At 31.1% G+C, this 20,421-nt stretch overlaps 1 protein-coding gene across 2 annotated transcripts; it reads right to left on the reverse strand.

Moving 5' to 3' along the window:
* Positions 1 to 1,548: 1,548 nt before the first annotated feature.
* On the reverse strand, positions 1,549 to 16,687 carry LOC114388594 (phototropin-1-like). 2 transcript variants are annotated; one of them, XM_028349159.1, is made up of 24 exons: positions 16,143 to 16,687; positions 14,683 to 15,335; positions 13,536 to 13,718; positions 12,135 to 12,226; positions 9,485 to 9,803; positions 8,995 to 9,214; positions 8,793 to 8,863; positions 8,495 to 8,601; positions 8,114 to 8,163; positions 7,854 to 7,958; positions 7,495 to 7,554; positions 7,319 to 7,408; positions 6,515 to 6,591; positions 6,027 to 6,111; positions 5,725 to 5,805; positions 5,390 to 5,493; positions 4,725 to 4,774; positions 4,294 to 4,400; positions 4,044 to 4,175; positions 3,460 to 3,511; positions 2,943 to 3,055; positions 2,404 to 2,544; positions 2,004 to 2,111; positions 1,549 to 1,903 (listed from the first exon to the last, which is right to left on the reverse strand). In XM_028349159.1, exons 2-23 carry the CDS (start codon positions 15,285 to 15,287, stop codon positions 2,007 to 2,009), a joined length of 2,949 nt encoding a protein of 982 aa, XP_028204960.1. In that variant the 5' UTR covers positions 15,288 to 15,335; positions 16,143 to 16,687; the 3' UTR covers positions 1,549 to 1,903; positions 2,004 to 2,006. The 2 variants fall into 2 exon arrangements, with proteins under 2 accessions (XP_028204960.1, XP_028204961.1); XM_028349160.1 differs by lacking the exon at positions 16,143 to 16,687 and adding an exon at positions 15,441 to 15,537.
* Between the last annotated feature and the right edge of the window lie 3,734 nt (positions 16,688 to 20,421).

Consider the following 20,421-nt stretch of genomic DNA (forward strand, 5'->3'; position numbering starts at 1 on the left):
ACTTAGTCTATGACTATACTTATTATTTATGACTTCCTAATTAATTATTTATCTAACACTTCTTCACATAGGCTATGGAGATCATTATAGTGGGTAAGTTTACTTCTTTTATATACTTCATCATCATCTTCTATGAGTTGGTCATAGAGAGACTTTGAACGAATCTAAGTTGTGAATTTGCTTTTGGATGGTTTAATTTGTGCTATGTAGTTTGAGTTGTTGGTGGATTAAGGCAAAGCTCACTCCTTTGCCTCGAAGTATCTACCTTTCACTTCTCTTCCTAAGAACCTAAGATTGAGGCTGCACGAGATAAGGGAAGCTCAACTTGCTTATGTGTTTTGTTATTTTGTATTAGTCTGAAAATTACTTGAGAATAGGTTACAGTGTATGAAAATGAATGCTAGAGCAAGTTGGAGTTTTTGAGCTTGGAATCATGTTTTGTGATTGATTGATGAATGTTGATGAAAACTTTCAATTTTTGGAATTGTTTTGGGTTTTGTTTTGTTAAAATTGATGGGAAACTGTTTAGGATTTATTGAGGAATGAATTGGTTTTCGAGAATCTGAATAATGGAAACTTGGGAAGAGGACAAATCAGTTCGCTCACCGATTTTGCAAAATTTGTTGGCGATTTGCAACAGGGAGCAAGGTTTTGTATCACAAATTTGTTTGGTGGGTTTTTGTGCTTGATGGACAGATTTACAATAGAAGTCAAGGTTGCTCTCTGTCACAAATTTGTTGGTCTAAAATTTAGATTCGTTGAACATATTTCAAATTTGTTAGGCAAACTTCAATTCCACAAAATGAATTTACCTTTGGAAGTCGGACTTAATTTTATTGAGTGAATCTAGGATCCATTAAGTGAATTTTTTCCTGCAACACCTTTCCATTTTGATATTTTAAATATCAAATGTTCATAACTAAAAAGTATATTCTTGACGAGATAATTATGCTATTGTTGAGATTTCCCTTTTTGTTTAAAGACAATTGAATGGATCTTTATTCGTTGATCCACATGGATGAAGGTGAATTCTGTGTGGTGTTTTTGAGATGAAGGAACATGTTATTGGTATATGTTCTTCAAATGATTATTGAACTTGTATATGCATTTATACATAATGCATGGTTGATGATGTATCCCCGTGTTTAAATGAAATTCATGTCACCGTTTTTTTTTTTTTGCGTGTGAAGATTCATGTCATCTAATGTCGTTAAAAATTTAACTGTCAATTAAATATTGAACTAAATTTAATTAATTTCAAAAGTATAAAGATTTGATTTGAGTAATTGAAACATAAGGATTAAAATCACCCATTTGACAAAATTATAGGGGCCAATAACACAATTAAACCTTAAACCTTTACATGATTTGTAAGTAGGTAGTAGATTTAAAAAAGAAACATTCATAAAAGTAGAAATTGTTTTAATTAACTTTTATAGTTCTATTTTTATTTTTTATATTATATAAGTTACTTCTATTTTAAAGAACTTTTCATGCTTGTCAAGCTTAATTTTTTTTAAAGAGAAGTGAAAAAGAATTAGTCAGGTATTATATGAGTCACAGTACTATAAGTATTTTATTTTCCAAAAAATGATTTAACAATACAGATTTAATTTTTATGTTACAAGGCATGTTGTAAATGACTCAGCATTATTCTAAAAATATACACAAATTTCCACACCGAATCCTTGATGGTCCCAATCCCTAATCCCCTATTGGAAGGCCATGCAGCTTAAGTAGCACCAAATCTAAAAAGAAAATATTGTAGGTCTTCCAAATTACAATGAACATGATTAAACTTTGCACCGCTGAAGCAAGGGATTGAAATATTCCATTAATTGTTCAAAATCGCAAAGAATTCATCATGTATTTCGTGAATGCCCTATAACTTCATCCTCCAATCCTACAGGCCACAAGATAACATGTTAAAAACTAGCCAATAGAATGAAGTATAACGACAACATATACAAACAAAGAGAGAGAGGGAGCTAGGAAGAAATTACCTTTCAAAAAACATTTGCCTGTAGATCCTCTAGCCCAGGATCTATATCTTTGCCTTCTTTTTCTTCTTCAGTTTCTGGTAAGAGAGGAGCATCAAGCTCAGGAGGTTTCTGGTAAGATAAGTAGAAAAATCACAACAAAGTTATACTAGATGTTGAAGATCGAAAACATTGTAGCAATCACGGAAGCTACTGTTACACAAAACTTAGAAGCAATTCTTTAGGTACTTTTGATGTTGTTCTCCAATCAAAATTAAAATTTCATCTCAATAACCATTGTAATAAAAGTTTACATCAAAGATTATAAATTCCTAAGATGAAACTTTTAGTTTAATTGGAAAACAGGCAAAACCACCTAAGGAACTATATTTAAGTTTTATCCAAAGTTTAATCACTATGTTACCATGCAACGAACTAGTGCCCAATTGACACCCCGGAAGAAAGGATGACGTTTAATTTCATTTGCTCCTTCGCGTGAACCCAATCTGTCTTTTGGATCTCTCTGCAACAACCAGTAAATTAGCTGCTTTCCCTGGAGACTTACCTGCATCAATTATTGCATATTAAAACATAATGCATATAACTCCAAACTCAAGTATGACTGAATATTTGAATGGGATTTTTTTAAGAATTTGATGTGAGCCTTCTATTATTTTATTTTTCCTTCCTTCAAACCTATGAGGACTTTATTATTTTGTAATTAGCTACATTTGAATATACAGCTTAAATAAATACTTATTTGATAAGCTTTAATTTATCAAATGAAAAATTATTCATTGGCTTAAAAGCTAATATTACTAGACTTCGGACAGTAATGGTTAGTTTGAAGAATTTTTTCTAAAGGTGAATTTCATAACTCAGATCAAAATTGAAAATTAGCTGTAGCAAAGCAACGTCCTGTAAGCAACAAATGTATAATAAGTTAGGAAGGATAGCACTCACCGGTTTACTTTTGGGAAATTTAAGATCCTTGTGAAGAATATTTGCAAATGTTTTTTGTCTTGTCTTCCCCCGAAATGGCGTATACCCATAAAGCATTTCATATATTAGAATACCTAAAAAAAGTCATTGAAGTCAACTGTCAAGCAATGTGATATAATTTTAATTTATTTGAAATCCCTTTGTGTGTAAAAAAGTCCAACAGTCATATGATATTGGTCAATGATTTCAATTAATCACAATATTTTAACAGGAAATTCTACACTCCATATCATTAAATTGGATATGCATGGCCTTGGGGTTAAGAGAAACGCAACAAAGGAAAATGGTTGAGAATATTAAAGAGAATTATAGAATATGCATAAAAACTGATTTAGTTGTCTATTGAAACATTAATATCCACTGCACGAATTAAATGTTAATGCATTCAAACTTTCTGTATTGATTTTTTTTAATGTTAGAAATTTATTTTGTTCAAAATTGCCTATATTTTTTTATAAGAATAAGAATTAAAAATTACCTAGAGCCCACCAATCCACAGCACTTGTGTGACCTGAACCAGTTATAATTTCCTGCATAAAGTTGAACTCAGTTACAACAAAATCTAAGTAAATTTCCAAAGAAGTTCAAATTGCAATAAAACTCTCTGTATGTTGCGTAGCCACCAACATCCCACCCTTAATTACCCTTAACAAATCAAAAGGCCTCTAAAGGAATAACAATAGTTCGTGTCTAATTCGCAATCTCTTAAAACAGTGATTGAACAAACAGAACTTCTTACTCCTATTGGATTCAACTTGATCTTAAGCATTAAACCATTATTGTCTTTTGACATGCACTACACTTAAAATATAACGAATCCATCCATGTTACAAACTTGTCAGTCAAAATTCAAGTTTTACAATTTTGCCAAGTATTTGCACAATAAAACATTTAAAAAATGTGAAGTATTGATTATTGATTATTGATTATACGGGCAAATGCATTATGTGTATATTAATTGGTACATTCAACACAATAAAATACGTATTTGAACCATGCATATTGAACCGTAGTTTTTTGCTGCTCAATAATAATGTATAGTATGTCCAGGGAATAACAAACCGGAGCAATGTACTCTTCCGTTCCAACAAAAGAATTTGATGCTCTCACTGGTTCTGCCATAAACATTGGAACCTCTTGACTTTTCTGTTTCTTCTTTTTCTTCTTCTTTGAATTGGTAGCTGGAATTATAAGCTACAAAGAGGGAGCAAGACGTAAATAAAACTGTTTTAGTGGCCTGAAGTAAAATTTAATTAAAATAGTATTGCTTCTAATTAAAAACTACACTATCAAGTTATTGTCTCTATAATACCTGTGGCTTGCTAAATGTTAAACATGACAAATCAAAATCTGTTAGAGACACATGCCCGTTGCTCTTGAGTAACACATTTTCTGGCTTCAAATCTCGATATATTATCCCTGTAAACTCTCACCAAACAATGTCATATTAAACTTAGTTCTAAAGCAAGAGTCTTGGTATACATCAGAACTTTTTTACTGGCAAGATTTCTTGCAAGGACAGAAATTTTGTGATGTAAACTGCTAGCACGTCAGCATATGAAACTTGATGACTTGAAAGAGAAAAAAAATATTGCAGCATGATAAGTTCATCCCAGAGATTTTGAAATATTTTTGTCAATAAACATCTCCCAAGTTGCAAGAAGTTTCATGAGTTAAAAGAGAAGGCAACAACAATGTTATCGTGATGCCATATGCATGTATATAAGCCGAGTAAGAGTTTACCTTGACAATGAAGGTACTCCAATGCGATCACTACCTCAGCTGCATAAAATCTATAAATATTAAGAACTTAATGTCAGTAAAAGAATAATAGTGTTACAGGACATAATTTATTATTATTACTGGGGTAGATAACCTTATTTTAACATGCAAAAATCATTTCCAACAAAACTCTTCCATCATTATATCTACTTCATTCCATCCTCTTAAAAGAAACTCTAAACTCTTGATATATATATATATATATATATATATATATATATATATATATATATATATATATATATATATATAAATAAAAAAATATTAAATTATACTGCTATAACTTTTATAATTATTATATTATCTTGTAATTTTTAATTGGATAATATTTTTAAGACTCATTATTAGATTGAAATTTTTTTTCACATAAATCACATATCCCAAATTTTATGTTAATCCAAAATCACTTGTCATATAAATTAAAATCAATGTAATATAAATATTTCAAAATATAATAAAATAACACAAATAATTTTAATAATATATAAATATAAATTAATGATTAGATAAATAAAAATCACATTCTATATTAAATTATAAAAATAATAAATAGTATGTAATTTGATCCTTCCTCTAAATCTAAGTTATATATTTATAAATTATGTATATGCATTTGGATAATTTACCTCACGGCATCTTCCTTTAGAACCTTAGTTGGTTGCCGGTCAAGAAGCAGGAATAATTCTCCTCCAGGACAATAATCAGTTATCAAACAAACGTGTGTTTTGGTCTGCAAGTTCGAAATATTTGACAAATTCAGTAAATAGTAAAGCAGCCACGTGAATATCCATGCTACTCTTTAACTTCAGAATTAAATGTAATAGAACAAAGGCATTAATCCAGCTCAAGACATATTGGAACTCTATAATTCCTAAAAATATCCTAACGTTCTTGCCAGTTATTCTAATTGATAAATAATTCATTGTGTTACTTATTGAAAAGTAGTATTCGAGTTTCAAACCTGAAAGGAAGCATATAATGCAGGTAGAAAGGGGTGGTCCAACTTGTCAAGAATTTCTCTCTCTGCGCAAGCTCTATGCACCTGTGGAAAGTGTATAAAGCCCATCCTATTACAAAGAGTCGTAAATGCTGCTATAACTTGATTTACACAATTAAAATTAGAATAATAACTTTGTTACTTTAAGGTACTTACAGAAACACGGCTATGTAAATATACTGTTTCAGTGAACTAATATTTTCATGTTGAGAATTGAGAATACATGCAATATGTAAAAAAAAAGTCTTGTAGTTCACAATCACAACCTTGTTACGATTGAGCATAACACCCTTATCCATAGCCTTCATGGCAAAATATTGACCAGTTCCACGTAGCTCCACCAGATGCACGCTGCAAACCAATAATATATGATCATATTCACTGCCACAGAAGCTAGCTTTGGAAAAACAAAGGGACAGAAAGAAACTGTCTATCACCCAAATAAAAAAAAAAATAAAAAAATCTAATTAAGATCTTAAAATCTTGAGCTCACTTGAATTTTCAGGTAACTAGAGAGACTAATTCATCTATAAGGTTCTTGTATATGCAGAAATTCCATTAAAGAAAAGCTAGAATTATTTGTAGAAATGACGAAACCTTAAAATAGTATCTCAGTCGTATGTGGCTGTATGCAGCATCATAATCGTATGACTACAATTTGTTCCACACTTGACAATTAATTTAACGTCCATGCTACCAGTGATAGCAATTTTGAAATAGGGAAATGCAATAGAGAAATAGGGGTAAAAAAAACCTGCCAGTATCTCCTGACCCCAATGGTTTAATTGGCCTAAAGTGCTTTAAGCCTATCTGTTCTCCACTTTCTAGGACCTGCAAAACCAAGTTCACAGAACAATTTGTAAAATTAACATAAATTGCATCAGGCATTCATGAAGTGACTAGGAAAATCCAAAATACCCCATGGAATACAGAAGGAGCTATAATGGTTTCATGGCATGTTTACCAACTCAATAAAATAATCTCCAATATGACTTATGAGTGAAAATTATGATCACTTCCTACATCCCAGAAATGTAAAGAAACTACAGAAAGACAAAGAACAAATAGATAAGTTAGCACAACTGTCAAATGAGACTTGAAGTATTTACCACATCTATCCATCGTATGTAACTTAAAGTCGAATACAGTGTAAAAGAAATCCAAAAATATTAAGCAGTTAACAAAAATAAGATTTAATGTGATTTTTGATCATTATGTTTCGTAATTGTTTTATTTTGATAAATTAAATTTTAAAAATTTCATTTTAATACTTTATGTTTTTGAAATGTATCATTTTAGTTTTTTTTTATAATTTTTTGATAGAAATATTAGTATTTTGTTAACTTTTAAATTTTAAAGTGATTTAATATCATTTTTGGTTTAGTAAATTTTATAATTATTTTACTTTGATATATTCTATGTTTTAAAATTTTTATTAAGAATGATAATGAAAATTTTAAAATTTAATGTATCAACGTAAAACAATTATCAAATATAAGACAAAGTGTAGAAATGACAAGAAATTGAATAAACATATTCTCAAATACGAAAGTAATACCTTTTGGATAGCTTTCCATGCAGGGTCATCCTTCCTATGAGGTTTCGGGTGAACTGCTTTTGAATGATTTGTCCATAAATCATCTGGTTTCTGGAGAGCGCCAAAAGGATGGTCATGTCACAATTGAAATCAAAAGCTCTATAATGACAAAGATAACTAACAGCAGCAGATGTTACCTTGTTAGCATCCGGAAAATCTCTTACCGCCTCATCAACATTTTCTGCCGTTTGTTTGACCTGAGGATGGATTTCAAATGTACTTGTTATAACTCAGGAAATACAAAGCATAATAAACAATTTGAACAAACTTTCCTACTGTTATATGGAGGAAAAAAAAAGAAGCTCATAATAGATGTAAAAAGTTTCAGTCGAAATCATAATCCATCATAGGCTTTAGAGACTTTCAAATTAAATTTAAAGCCTCTTATGAAAAATAATTCTTATCAAAATTTAATGCCTGAATTTGGATATTGATGTTGTTGACGATGATTTGAGATAATGTATGTGTTAATGAAGCATTAGAATAGGGACCAAACCAACTGTTCTCCCTCCTTTGCAGTATCTTCTGCGATGCAGTTGTGAAGAGGCTCTACATGTTGACTACCATCAAGTTGAACACCAATAAAATACTGCACTTCTCCCTGTTAAACCAAGAAGGGAAATAGACAAAAGCTAACATTCATATTCTGTTAATGTTAAAACAGGTGAAAAGAATATGATCAACTATCCAAAATTAAATTTGCAAGTCAAGATTTTAAAAGATGTAACATCTTTAGAGGACTATCATACGCTGTACCTTCTGGTCACGCATAGGTTGCAAATGAAACAGGTTCCAGAACTTCTTTCCTGGGTTGAACAGAGAAATCTTCAATAGCAAGTGGAATAATAATCGCAACATTATTGATCTTCACGTTAAATAGCTATATATCCTTTGTACGCTAAGAAAGATATTCAGGATTCTAGAACAGGAAATTATTGTGAATTGTTTCTTAACGGCTAGTACTAGTTCAAGTAAATGTTATTCATTAAAAACTTGGAGATAACAGTATTTTTTTTCTTCTTTATAATAAACTACATATGTGATATACGAAATAATCCTATAATACTTATAAATTCCAATCTATATGAAATTAGCTTATGAAAGTGGTTTTTCCCAGAAGAAAATCAAAACCCTTACCACTCTTTGTATAATTGATCAGTTGCACGGTAACTTCTGTTTGATTGTCAATTGCCTCTCTAATTTTTCTCACAGTTGCCGGATCAGTTTCAGGTCCTTGCAGAAACCTAAATAGACAAATAGCATATAAGGTAAATACCCTGAATTTGACATTAATTATAGAAACGATATTTTTTTATCATTTCCAGGTAAATCAATATTATTAAATTTTCAGAAAGGAATTTAAATTGGAATCACCAGCAGCTTCCATCTAGCATAAGTATACTTGACGTGTAATGTCATTCAATTTAAGGAATACCTGCAGTTCCTTCCCAAGATTTCTTCACGGCTATATTCTGTAAGCTCTAAGAAGCTATCCGATGCAAAGATCTGAAAAAGTAAAAAGCAAGTACAAACTTTACAGTGTTACATGTTCACCTCCAGTACAAGAATCCAACACAGAACAGAATTAGAGAAACACTTTTTCAGTACTGCGGTACAAATGATTCAGAGAGTCTTACTATAGGATTGTCTGGAAGCCTTGGATCAGTAATGACAAAGTTTTTCTCGATACGTTCAAGCGTGGTAGCAAGATCAAGACCTTTTCGCTTTTCCCTTTGCTTTTCTTTGTCATCTAATTCCAAACTATCAGGCCCTTTATCATCCTCACTCTCAGAGCTGACATCCTCAATCAGTTCATTATCCATGCTTTCATCATTGGACTGACTTTTCCTCCTGAATCTGTAGCATACAAAGATAGCAGCACTGTGAATTGTGTTATAGGATGGATGAAGTTTTTTAAAAAACTGTCAACAACCACAACCATGACAACAATGTCAAGCTTTTGGAGTTTCAGCGACAGCATTGTGACCGCGCTGAGAGTTTTATAAGTTAAAACCTTGGATAGATCATGTATACATAAACTGGAAATAATTAATTATATAGTTGTGATTATCTCAGGTATAGAGAAAGAAACATTAATTAATAAGATAATTAAATAACAAGATATACCCCATGAAAGAACGGCGCTGAGAGTTTTTCTGTTTACTTTCAGGCAGCTCACTGATTCGTTCTATTGAAATTCTATGTCCTCCTTCTGATTTGCGTCCAAATGAAGCTCCACTCTCAGATTTTCTTCTTAATGTTTGTTGTGCTTTCTCTTTGTCTTCCTCTTCTTGTTGTTCTTGTGGTAGTTTTTTTCCTTCCTCAGCAGATCTAGATCCTGATTTTCTGATGGAGGGACGACTTGCGGATTCACTTAATGCTCGGGGGCGTTTCATGGCCTGCAGCAACTCAGTTACTGAACTTGTAGCCTTCTCTTTCTGCCGTGCTGCAATGCAATGCATGCAGTAGGACTAGCTGTTACGTACGTAAACACTATGAAAATCTATTAATTAACTACTACTGCATGTGCATGGTATATATGGTCAATCACATGGTTGGACTTCCATATGGTCAATTTGATCCATGCTGAATGTTTTCCATTTGGGTTTGTTGTGTATGTGTGTATGCCAATTGAACTGGTCTTTTTCCTTCTTTTTTTGAGGGTTTTCACTTGGATTGATATTGGCTTCTCTCAAAGTTTAAAAAACCCAAATGGGTAACAATGTTAAAAAAACCGGAAACTTCAGGATTCAGAGATCATCGTTAACTAGAAAGGATAACAATGTGATGTATCCTGTCAAAACTTTAGGACTTGCGTTAAACCATCAACAATTTGTTAGGCGCGGCATAATATGACTATATGAGTGTGGTAATGTGACAGTCATATATCTAAAATCTAAATAGACTTGTTCGTTGCACAAACAGTTTCTTTAGAACTTATAAGTCATATGTTTATTCCTCCTAAGGGAAAAGCATCGTGTACCATAATTTACTTCTAAAAGAATAACATAAAACATTCTTAACTTTTTTTTGGAAAAAAAATTAAGTTTAAATTCTTTTAAGTGATTTATAAAATTTTAATGATTTTTCATTTTTTAATATATTACAAGAATTAGTTATATTTTCCTCCTTTATAAGTTTTAAAAAATCATTCTAATTTTTTAATTTATACTTTTTAAATTATATATATTTAAAATATTCATGCAATGTATTTAATACTTGTTGATATATTAAATTGAAAAGTGAGGCCATTGGTACTCTAATATACACCATTTTTTAGTTTGTTTTCCTTTCCACTTATACCATTTTTAAGTTTTCTATAAAAAAAATTAATATATTTATTCACACTCTATTTTTATTTTTTCTAAGTTTACCCTTGATTAGATTTAAATAAAAATAAAATTATCGAACTTTACTTTCCTTATGTATTATATGAAATACTAACGGAATGATAAAAAAAGTGAATACATTTGAATTTTTACTTTCTCAAAATAAATAAATAAAAAGCGATAACAGTGAAGAAGTAATTTGAATGGTGTTTTTTTTAAATAGTCTCCAATAAATAACATATTTAATGAATAATTATGAAAGATTAAACCTGAGAAAAAAAATTATTTATTAAACCATTAAATTTAACTTTGTTAATAAAATAAAAATATAAACATAATAAAAACCTTCTTTTTAGTTAAGTAATTTAAAATTTAAGAAATATAAACAAAAAGACGAGAAGGGATAATATAGTGATTTTTTCTTTCTTTTTGGTTTATATAATATATAAAAAATTAGGAACTATTTAATTAATTTACAAATTCTAGTTTTAATAGTAACTAATGATAATGTAACATTTTAATAGTTAACTTGTGCATTTGCAAGTTCATAATGCCACTCTATGCGACTTGGAGATAAGATTTTTAACATTCATACTTGTTTATCTATACTTTCTTATTTAATTGTAGCTTTAACTATTTAAAATATAATTTATTAATTTATTTCTATATTAAATCTAACTTTTTGGTCAGTTGTGCTAAACTATTTGCACATCGGTGGTTACAAAAAAAAATTGTGCATTTAGTTTTTTATTTATAAGCAAATAAAAGTTATAATTCATCACATTGTATATTATGATATGAAATAAAATATTTTGTCTTCCTCTTTTTTATGTTTTTATTTTATTTTTAAGATTACATTTTTTATAAACAAAAACTAGATAGTAAGTTTTGTAATTGAAAATTTGAAATACATTCTTTTAGTCCTAGCTTACTCTTCCAAAATAAATTGTATTTTTAAAAAATTTTAAATAATGATGCATATATTTTCATCATTTTAAAATACAAATATTTTTACTTATATTTAGATTCAATATAATTGCATAAAGAAATATATTCAATATAATTTCAATCAATTGTTTATTTTATAAAATTTTATTTATATTTTGAATTTATTTCTAAATATTGTGTTTGAATATAACTATTTTCTACAAATTCCGAATTACATTATCAATTCACTGTTATTGACCTGTGGTTTTCATTGCTACTGTTTTTTCATTGTCCTTTCTTCACTTCAAATTTTTATGTATAAAAGAAAGTCATTTGTGTCATTGAATTACTATTTCTTTTCATTGATGTTTCAAGCAAGATTGCTAAGTTTCTAATGCTCACATATTAACTGTATGGTTTTACTTTGTTGTGAGTGTCAGTAATAGATTCAATGGAGTATATCATAAAAAAATGTGAATGATTATTGCAGTGGAACTGAAAATGGAAGATTTATCCAATACCATCATATCGAATCAAGGATTCGGGCAATCCATTGGGACGTAGCATCTTCTCCTTGGACCCCTCCGTATGCTTGCTAACCTCCACTTGCATTCTGCCACAATCACCATGTCAAAGAAAAAACACGTTGGGTAAGAATCCCGCTATATATGCCACATACAATCAATGCAAAGGCTCCAATCTTTAGCCACATCCAGAAGTGTACAACAACAAAGATAAAAGTAGGCCATTTTGGCCCAAATCTAAAAAGGGCTTACATTCACAAAATCACACTATAAACAATGATTCTTTCATTTTGCGAGGCTTTGAAAGTGAGAGCTTAGTGGATTAATCATGTGTTTGGATATAATTTTTGTAAAATTGATTTTGAATCAATATAATTTTATAAAATTGATTTTAAATAAATATAAATTAGTTGTAACACATTTTATCAAAATATGTATTCACATGTGTTTTATCTTTTATTTGAAACACATTTTGTGACTCAATTTTAAGATGATAAAGAATTTACTTTTTATTGCTTCAATAAGACTTGAGTCTAAAATTCAAAATCATGTTTCTAACACATAGCACATCCAATCAACTTATTGGTCAATGCAAAAATCATGTTTGACCCCTTCAAGACTCAAGTTTAAAGTTCCAAATGTATATTCAAACATACTCTAAAAAATAACTTTCATAAAATAATACTTTATCAATTCGAGATGTGGAAACTATAATATAGATCATTAGATTATACATCATCAAGGTTAAAAGAAATATACACATGATTTTTTCAAGTGATCATATAATTACCAACTAACTTATAATATTGAATATATATAATTATAACCGTATGGTCTATATTTGTAATTTTTATTTATGATAAATTAAGTAGTATTCTCCCACCTTATATGGTTATTTAATTTTCTATTAATTAACTGTAATTCTTTGCGTATTCTTTATTCACCTTTGTGGCATGCTAGGCTTTCAAAAATTAAACATTCCATGGTTAAAATTTCCTCACATTCATGGCAAGCAGCTTCCCCAACCAAAAAGAAAGAGAGAAAAAAAAAAAAAGAGTTTTTAAACGAATCCAGAGTTGACATATACGGTTAAGCATAGTCCTCCATATATGGCAGTTTCTAAATGCAAAGAAAACGATATATAGAGTGGTCCTTATCAGAGTCGAAGGCGAAATGCATGCAGCTCTCGCGCCCACACGCTCTCTTTTTCTTTTTTCCTTAAAATTTGCAACAGACACCTCGTGTGCCATGAGCAATCTAATGATTGGTCAATTTTGGTCCCAACGAAACCCTTCCACTAAGCTAATTAAAGATGATAATAACAAACCTAACAACACATAATCACACGATGGTAATCCAAAATTAGACATTGATGAATTAAATGAAATGTTAGCTTACCCAATAAATTTGAGCACTTTGCCATCTTCATCCTTGATGGGTGAAATAGTGAGAAGGTTCCAGAAAGGTGTCCCATCCTTCTTGTAATTTAATAGCCTTCCGCAGTAAATTTTCCCACTTTGCAATGCTTCCCTTATCTTTGCTACGTCTTCGGGATCCGTGTCCGCACCCTGTAAAAACCGGCTGGACCCACCCCACCCACAAGTAAAAATCATTATTGCAGTTAGAACTAGGTAACATTTTCTTAGCTATGCTCATAATTTGCTTCATGTTAAAAAAAAAATCATTTGGTTCTCATGTGTCGACTATTTATTTTAATCTTTTCACGAACAATTTTTTTTTAGTTTTTTTCTTTTTATTTTGTAAAGGTTTTGCACATTGTTAGAAAGCTAACAATATGAAATAAAACATTAAAAAAATATAGAGATTAAAACAAAAAAAATCGATACACATACACCGACTAAATAGATTATTAAACTTTTTTAAATGTGTTTTTCATCTCTCAATTTTCATTCAAAAATGGTTTTTAATCCCTATATTATAAAAAAGATAATTTGGTCTTCCTATTTTTGTACAAGAACAAAATTTAGATACTGTTTTCATAGTATTTTATGTCATGATCTCTAATTAAAATTAGTGTTTATCTTAATAATTTATATTAATATTTAATAATAATATTAATTTCTCATATTATTGAAATTAAATACCAATTTTGGTTGAAAAATAAATTAAAAAGACCTAATAAGCTTTTTTTTTAAATTAGTGGATTTTATTTCTCATCCTAAGTTCCAAGAAAAGGAATGAAGTTCATTAATTATAAAAAAAAAATACGAGAATGAAAATGATTGTTTTTAAATACAAAGTTTCAGACCAATTTTGATTAAAAATTGAGATAACTAAAACATATTTTATCCTTGTTTTTCTCGTTTTGAGTCGATTTTTTAAAAACTCTTCATGCATTCTAAAGAATCAATTTGTTTAAGTACGATTTTTAAGTGTGCATTCCATGCACTCCCAGATATACTGTCTAATTAAAAACCATCTAATGTACTGTATGATATTTTAAGTATTCATCCTTGCAAATTTATGAAAGTTCAAGAAGTGTATGTGAATTAATTAAATTGTAAAGAAAAATTAAGGTGCCTACCAATTTCTCCCAATAACTTCCTTGGACGTATAACCTGTCATTTTAAAGAACCCGGCACTCGCATACAGGATCGGGTAATCGGGTTTGGTAGCATCCGAAACCACGAAAGTCTGTTGAAAAGCCGACAAAGCCCCCATCACATCCTCCGATATTCTCGGAATCCCTCCGCCGCCGCCGGAAGAGTCGCCGGAATTTCTGGCGGAGTTCTGAGAGTTCTTCCTGGACGACGAAGCAACGGCGGCTAGTTTCGCAGCGTTAGGTTCCTCGCCGCCGGAGTTCCTCGCCTCCACGCCCTGCGGCTTGCCGGTTTCGGTGTCGGTCCGGAGCACCAGACCCCACTCCGCCGCCCTCTGCGCCGCCTCTCCTCTTTCTCCGGCAGACGGAGCCGCCGGATTGATGGCCATCCACGACGTTGCGGCGATTTCATGGCGCGGTTCTTCCGACTCCGTCCACGATTTCCAAAGAGGCTGTGAACGCACGCACACGTTGGTTGAAGTTGAAGTTGAAGTGTTTGGGTTAAACACTTCGAGTGAGCCACGTGGATCTCTCGGAAATGATGATCTCAGTGATGATGTTTTTTTAGGCGATTTTTCTGACTGCTCCATCGCTACCTACCTTACTTTCTTCCCACTTTGCTCTAATATATGGCAACTCTGATACAAATTAAAATTTGTTCGTTATACTAACATATACTAATAATGATAATGCAGACACAAAATAAATTAATAAATGAATAACGATTCCTTATTTGAATATACTTTTTGTTCTATAGGAAACATTCTTAATTAAGTGCTTTCTAAATCTCAATTGGATTAGGACTTGAAAATATGGTCTCATCTTCTGGGGGCCATGATATAAGGGTAGTGGAGACTTTGGAGAGCGATGGTGTTGTGTACTGTGATACTGTGGGACTGGACTTGTAGCGAAAATAACTTGTGGTGTGGGGTTTGTCTGGTAATTTCAAATTTTCATTTAGCTAGTTTCTGTTCCTTTGGTAGTTGCATCATTGCAAGAAATTTTAATGGCCGCACATTCTTTAGGGTATTTTTGTCAACTGAAAATGAGATCTGATCGAACTATTGGAAGAGGGGGAGCGTCGAATTTTCTATCATTGGGACCTTAGGTTGTTTTCTAATTATGGCAATAATAGCAGTTAACTACTCACTGAATGGGCCCATAGATATTAATCAACACGTAATGGAAATGAAATTAATGAAGCAAATTATCTGGGATGAAAATTAATGAGAGTAGGAATGTGAAAGTTAAGTTGATGCCGCAAAGCAAGCGCATAATTGAAAATTTGTAAGTAATATCACAATTAAATAGTACTAGTACTTTTTGCCTTGTAAGTTTTTAGAATTTGTATTATTGTTATTATTTGCAAAGAGTTTAGTTGGGTATACATAGTTGACAATATGACCGTATAATTAATACAAGATGGAGTACTAGAAAATATATACCTCAAGTTGAGTTGAGTGAATGGTGATTATGGTGGATCAGGAAGATTGAAAGTGTGAGCTAGTTGTGCTGATCGATATGATGGGTTGTTGTGTTGTATTCTGCTTATTCTTCAGACGCATTACACTTGATTGAATGATTGAGAACTTAACTTTTGTAGAAAGAAATGGCAAGAGGACCTAAATCATTGTCAAAAAGGTTTGGCTAATGGCTACATCTTCCTGCACTGTTTTTCACATGGCTTCTCACTTTCATGTTCTGAATCATTAGGATTTAGAACATCCAATATATATTATTACTTTCAGGAACTACTGGTTGCTCTTTTATGCTTTGCTTTCCTATATATAACCCTCTTCCTTCAAACTTCAATGATTTGTTTCTACTCTAGGAGAATCAGGAAGTTGGGTTGGCAAGCATATATATATATATATATATGAAAAAAGCAACAAATTAAGAGCAGAGAAAGAATGAGTAAGTCTCTTCTCCATCTCACTCAGGCACGTTGCTCTTAATTTGCATGCTCTCCCGACCAGTGTGTTCAGAGGGAGAGACTTTTGTGCTTGTGTCTTGCGTTAGTTAAATTATGGCAAAAGATAAAAACAAAAAGAGACAACCTATAAATAAATATCTACGAGTCTCGGATATTTAGAAAATATATACTAACATTTATAAATTATATATATATCTATCTTGCTCAGAACTGGAGCTTGAATTTTAACACCTCCCACCCCACCCACCCAAATGATAGGCACATAAAGTGGACACGTGATGCCATGTTGGTTGATGCTGGACGATGTATGCCTCCACCACAAATTATTATCATCAATAATAAATAAGTGTAATAATAATTTTCCTATAAAGTAGGATGGAAATGGAGATTTGACGTTTCCCTAATTCCTTGTTTGACTGGCCACTCCATAATTAGTGACAGGAAGCGATCGAAGTAGCTCTTGAGTCTTGATTCACCATCAAATTCTTAAAAGGGGAAATTTTTAATTAGTTCCATGTCATAATCATTTCAGGAGTTCAAGAAATTGAAGCACCCATGTCACAGAACAAACTAGTTGTTAATTATATATACTCCGTACTGATATTTTTCTTTTCTTTGTTTATAGAATTTAGAAATCGAAGCTAAAGCTGTCCTTCTAATTTCCAATCCCATTTCACATTTACAATTTTCAGGTTGAAATGTGTTGGTAAATACGGGGTAAAACACCTTAAGGCATTAGGTTGATGTTAGATTTCGTGAGTCTCTTCGAAATAATATGCTCATGTACGTTTGTAATTTCATCTTTTTTAAGTGTGAATATATTTACATAGTTTTTTTAGGTGATATAAAAAAGAGCTAGGCACAAATTTACACAGAATAAATCTGTACTTTTAGGACATTACAAACGAAATATGGCGTTACTTCAAAAATACGACTTTGCGTTGGCAACCCCTATACCATGTTTGGCCAATAAATCAACCACTTGGTTGGCTTCATGTAATACATGTATCCAAATAACACTCCTTAGTTTGATGTTGATAAATATTATGGATCTTTCACACGATATATATGTTTCCCTCGATAATGAAACTAAAAAGGTTTTTGATATAATTACAAGAAGTCCATCCCTAATTTTGTTATGCCTTAATACTCACCATACAAGAGATTTCCTTACATGGGCCCATGCACCACCAATTTTACCATGTCTTAATTAATAATACTCATATAGGAGTTAGTCGCCAAATCGCACAATCCATAATGAAAAATACAATGGACTAAAATATTGGAGAAATCTCTTTATTGATACACTACGAGTAGATACAAATGAATTCAACATCCCATCTAATTCATCAAAATCTCAAGGCTTTAAGTTTTCAGGAGTCTCCCACTTATATTAATGAAGACTTCTTACTTATATTTGCTAAGCTTTTGCTTTTCCTATTTTAGGAGCAAAGTTATTAGTTAGATAGCATTTTTCACTATGAATACCTATGTTACCATTTTCGTTTTTCTTATTACAAGCAAGGTGAAACGAAGATCAAAATCAAACCATATTGAAAGAAACAAAGAGAAATGAAACACTTTAATTAAGTGGGGGCACAAGAGGCTTAGCTAAGAAAGAAAGATTGAGATGGGGATGTTAGTACGTAGTGGGCACGTGTAGGCCCTTAACCATGTGAGGTGCTACAATCATCTTATCATGTTGGTCGCATTTAGGTGAGTCTGGCAGTGTCATGTACCTCTACTTAGTGTTGTTGCTATACATATTTCCTTTCTAGAGTGAGACCATTGTATTGCTACATTACATAAATAGGTAATTTTGAAACTTGAAGCGGTTCTGTCCTTGGCATCCATCGCTTGCTAGCTTCAGAATAATGGGCTCCCTTTGGGTTAATTATGTCTGTTATATACCATCATCTCACCCTCCGTACTTACTCTTGCTAATTCTTCCTTTCCAGACAAGATCTTTTTTGCATTATCCCTTTTTACGGTAATGGTCCATCACCCTCTGATCAATGCCATCCTTATTGACTCAAAAACAAATTGAAATATTATAACACTTATACACCACCCACCTCGAGCAAATTTAGGTGGGATCTAACAAAACTTACCTATTCTTTTTTGTTTTAGTTATATTATGGAAAAACCTAATAAAATTCGTAACTTTTTTAAAAATTTTGAGCGAGAACAAAATTTGCATACAATAGTTTAGACATTTTTTCTATACTTTTATTAGTATTAGAGAAGATATTTCCGTAGTATCGATTAAAGAAAAGATGATAAAAATTCAATTGAGTAACTTTGTACACATACAAAGAATGCCTATGGAAACATCATTGAGAAAAACAAATGGTATATTTTTTAGTCATGAAGAAAAGGAAAGAGATTAAAAAAATACATTAATTGGAAAATTGTTTCGAAAAATCTCATACTAAATACTAATATTTTTTAGAGTTGGTCTTTAACCAAGTTTTTTTTTTTTACATCTTGTTTTTAACTAAGTTGAATAGTATTGTATGATTCCTATAACAGACATCACACGTTGAAATAAGACTTTTGTTATCGTTTTAGTAGTATATATATCATCCTTGCATTGCATAATAAAGTTAAATTAAAAATAATTACTAATAACTTTTTTATGAGATACAGGGTAACTAGGAGAGATTAAAATCCAGGGGGTAAAGCAACAACTGGTTTGTCAGCTAACAGGTGTAGACTTATAAAATTAGAATTCACTTACAAAATCTGGGACTGAATCTGAGAAGATAGACTGAACTTTGTCAAGTTATCAGCAGCTAGGTTGGCTTTTCTTCTAACACGAGAATGAGATGTCTATTTTCTTCACGAGAGGATAAGCTGAATGCAAAGAGGGACAAGTGTGGAAAATCAAAATGACAAGAACTTGAGAATCTGATTCAGCAATAATATTTCGAAATCAAATAAATAATAATACAATATATGTTAAATTATTTTTTAATGTAATGGGGAAAATATTATTAAAAATGATCCAATAAAACATAAGCATAATAAGAAGATAATTTATCTGTGGACAATATAAAATATCAAGGTGAAGTGTAAGAAAAATAATAATTACTAATACAATTAATAAAAATTTATAACTATTGATTACAATAAAAAAAAACTATTTTCTTGTTGTTTATCTTTATAAGAGATACAGTAAAAGCTAGTTTTAGTAAATAATATTTTTTTGTAAAATAAAAAATTAAAATAACTTTAGAGCTAACAGCTAGAAGGAATCAACCTAACACGGTCTTTGATTTTAATGAAAGGCTCTGTTTGGAGAGAGAGAAAGACACAAGATGCATGTGTACCTCTCTAATAGAAACATCCACCTAAGTTCAAGGTCCATTGTGGAGAATCTTTTCATGTACGGGCTATTTTCTCGGCATGCCACGTAGGTTCGGATTGGGCTTTAATATGGACTGTATGCTCCCAATATATTTTGGCCCTATTCGTTATATTCTCATCTCTCTTATTTCTAAGTTCACATCATAACTTTTTTTTTTAGCTTTTCTTGTAATTATAACAAATAAGTTTCTATTATTGATGAAAATAACAAATAAGTTTCTATTCGTTATATTATTATGTTGAAAATATTATTCAACATAAACTTGTTTCCGTCATTTACATAATAAAATAAATTTGTAACGAAAATAGTTTTCGCAACTCCTTTGTGAAGTTGAACTGATGGATGGAGCGAGGAGGCGCCATTAGAGGAACTCCAGGTGAATGGATCTTTGGATTTTCCCATTTTTATGGCCCTGAAAACT

This window comes from Glycine soja, chromosome 15, assembly GCF_004193775.1.
Source record: "Glycine soja cultivar W05 chromosome 15, ASM419377v2, whole genome shotgun sequence".
NCBI classification, from domain to species: Eukaryota; Viridiplantae; Streptophyta; class Magnoliopsida; order Fabales; family Fabaceae; genus Glycine; species Glycine soja.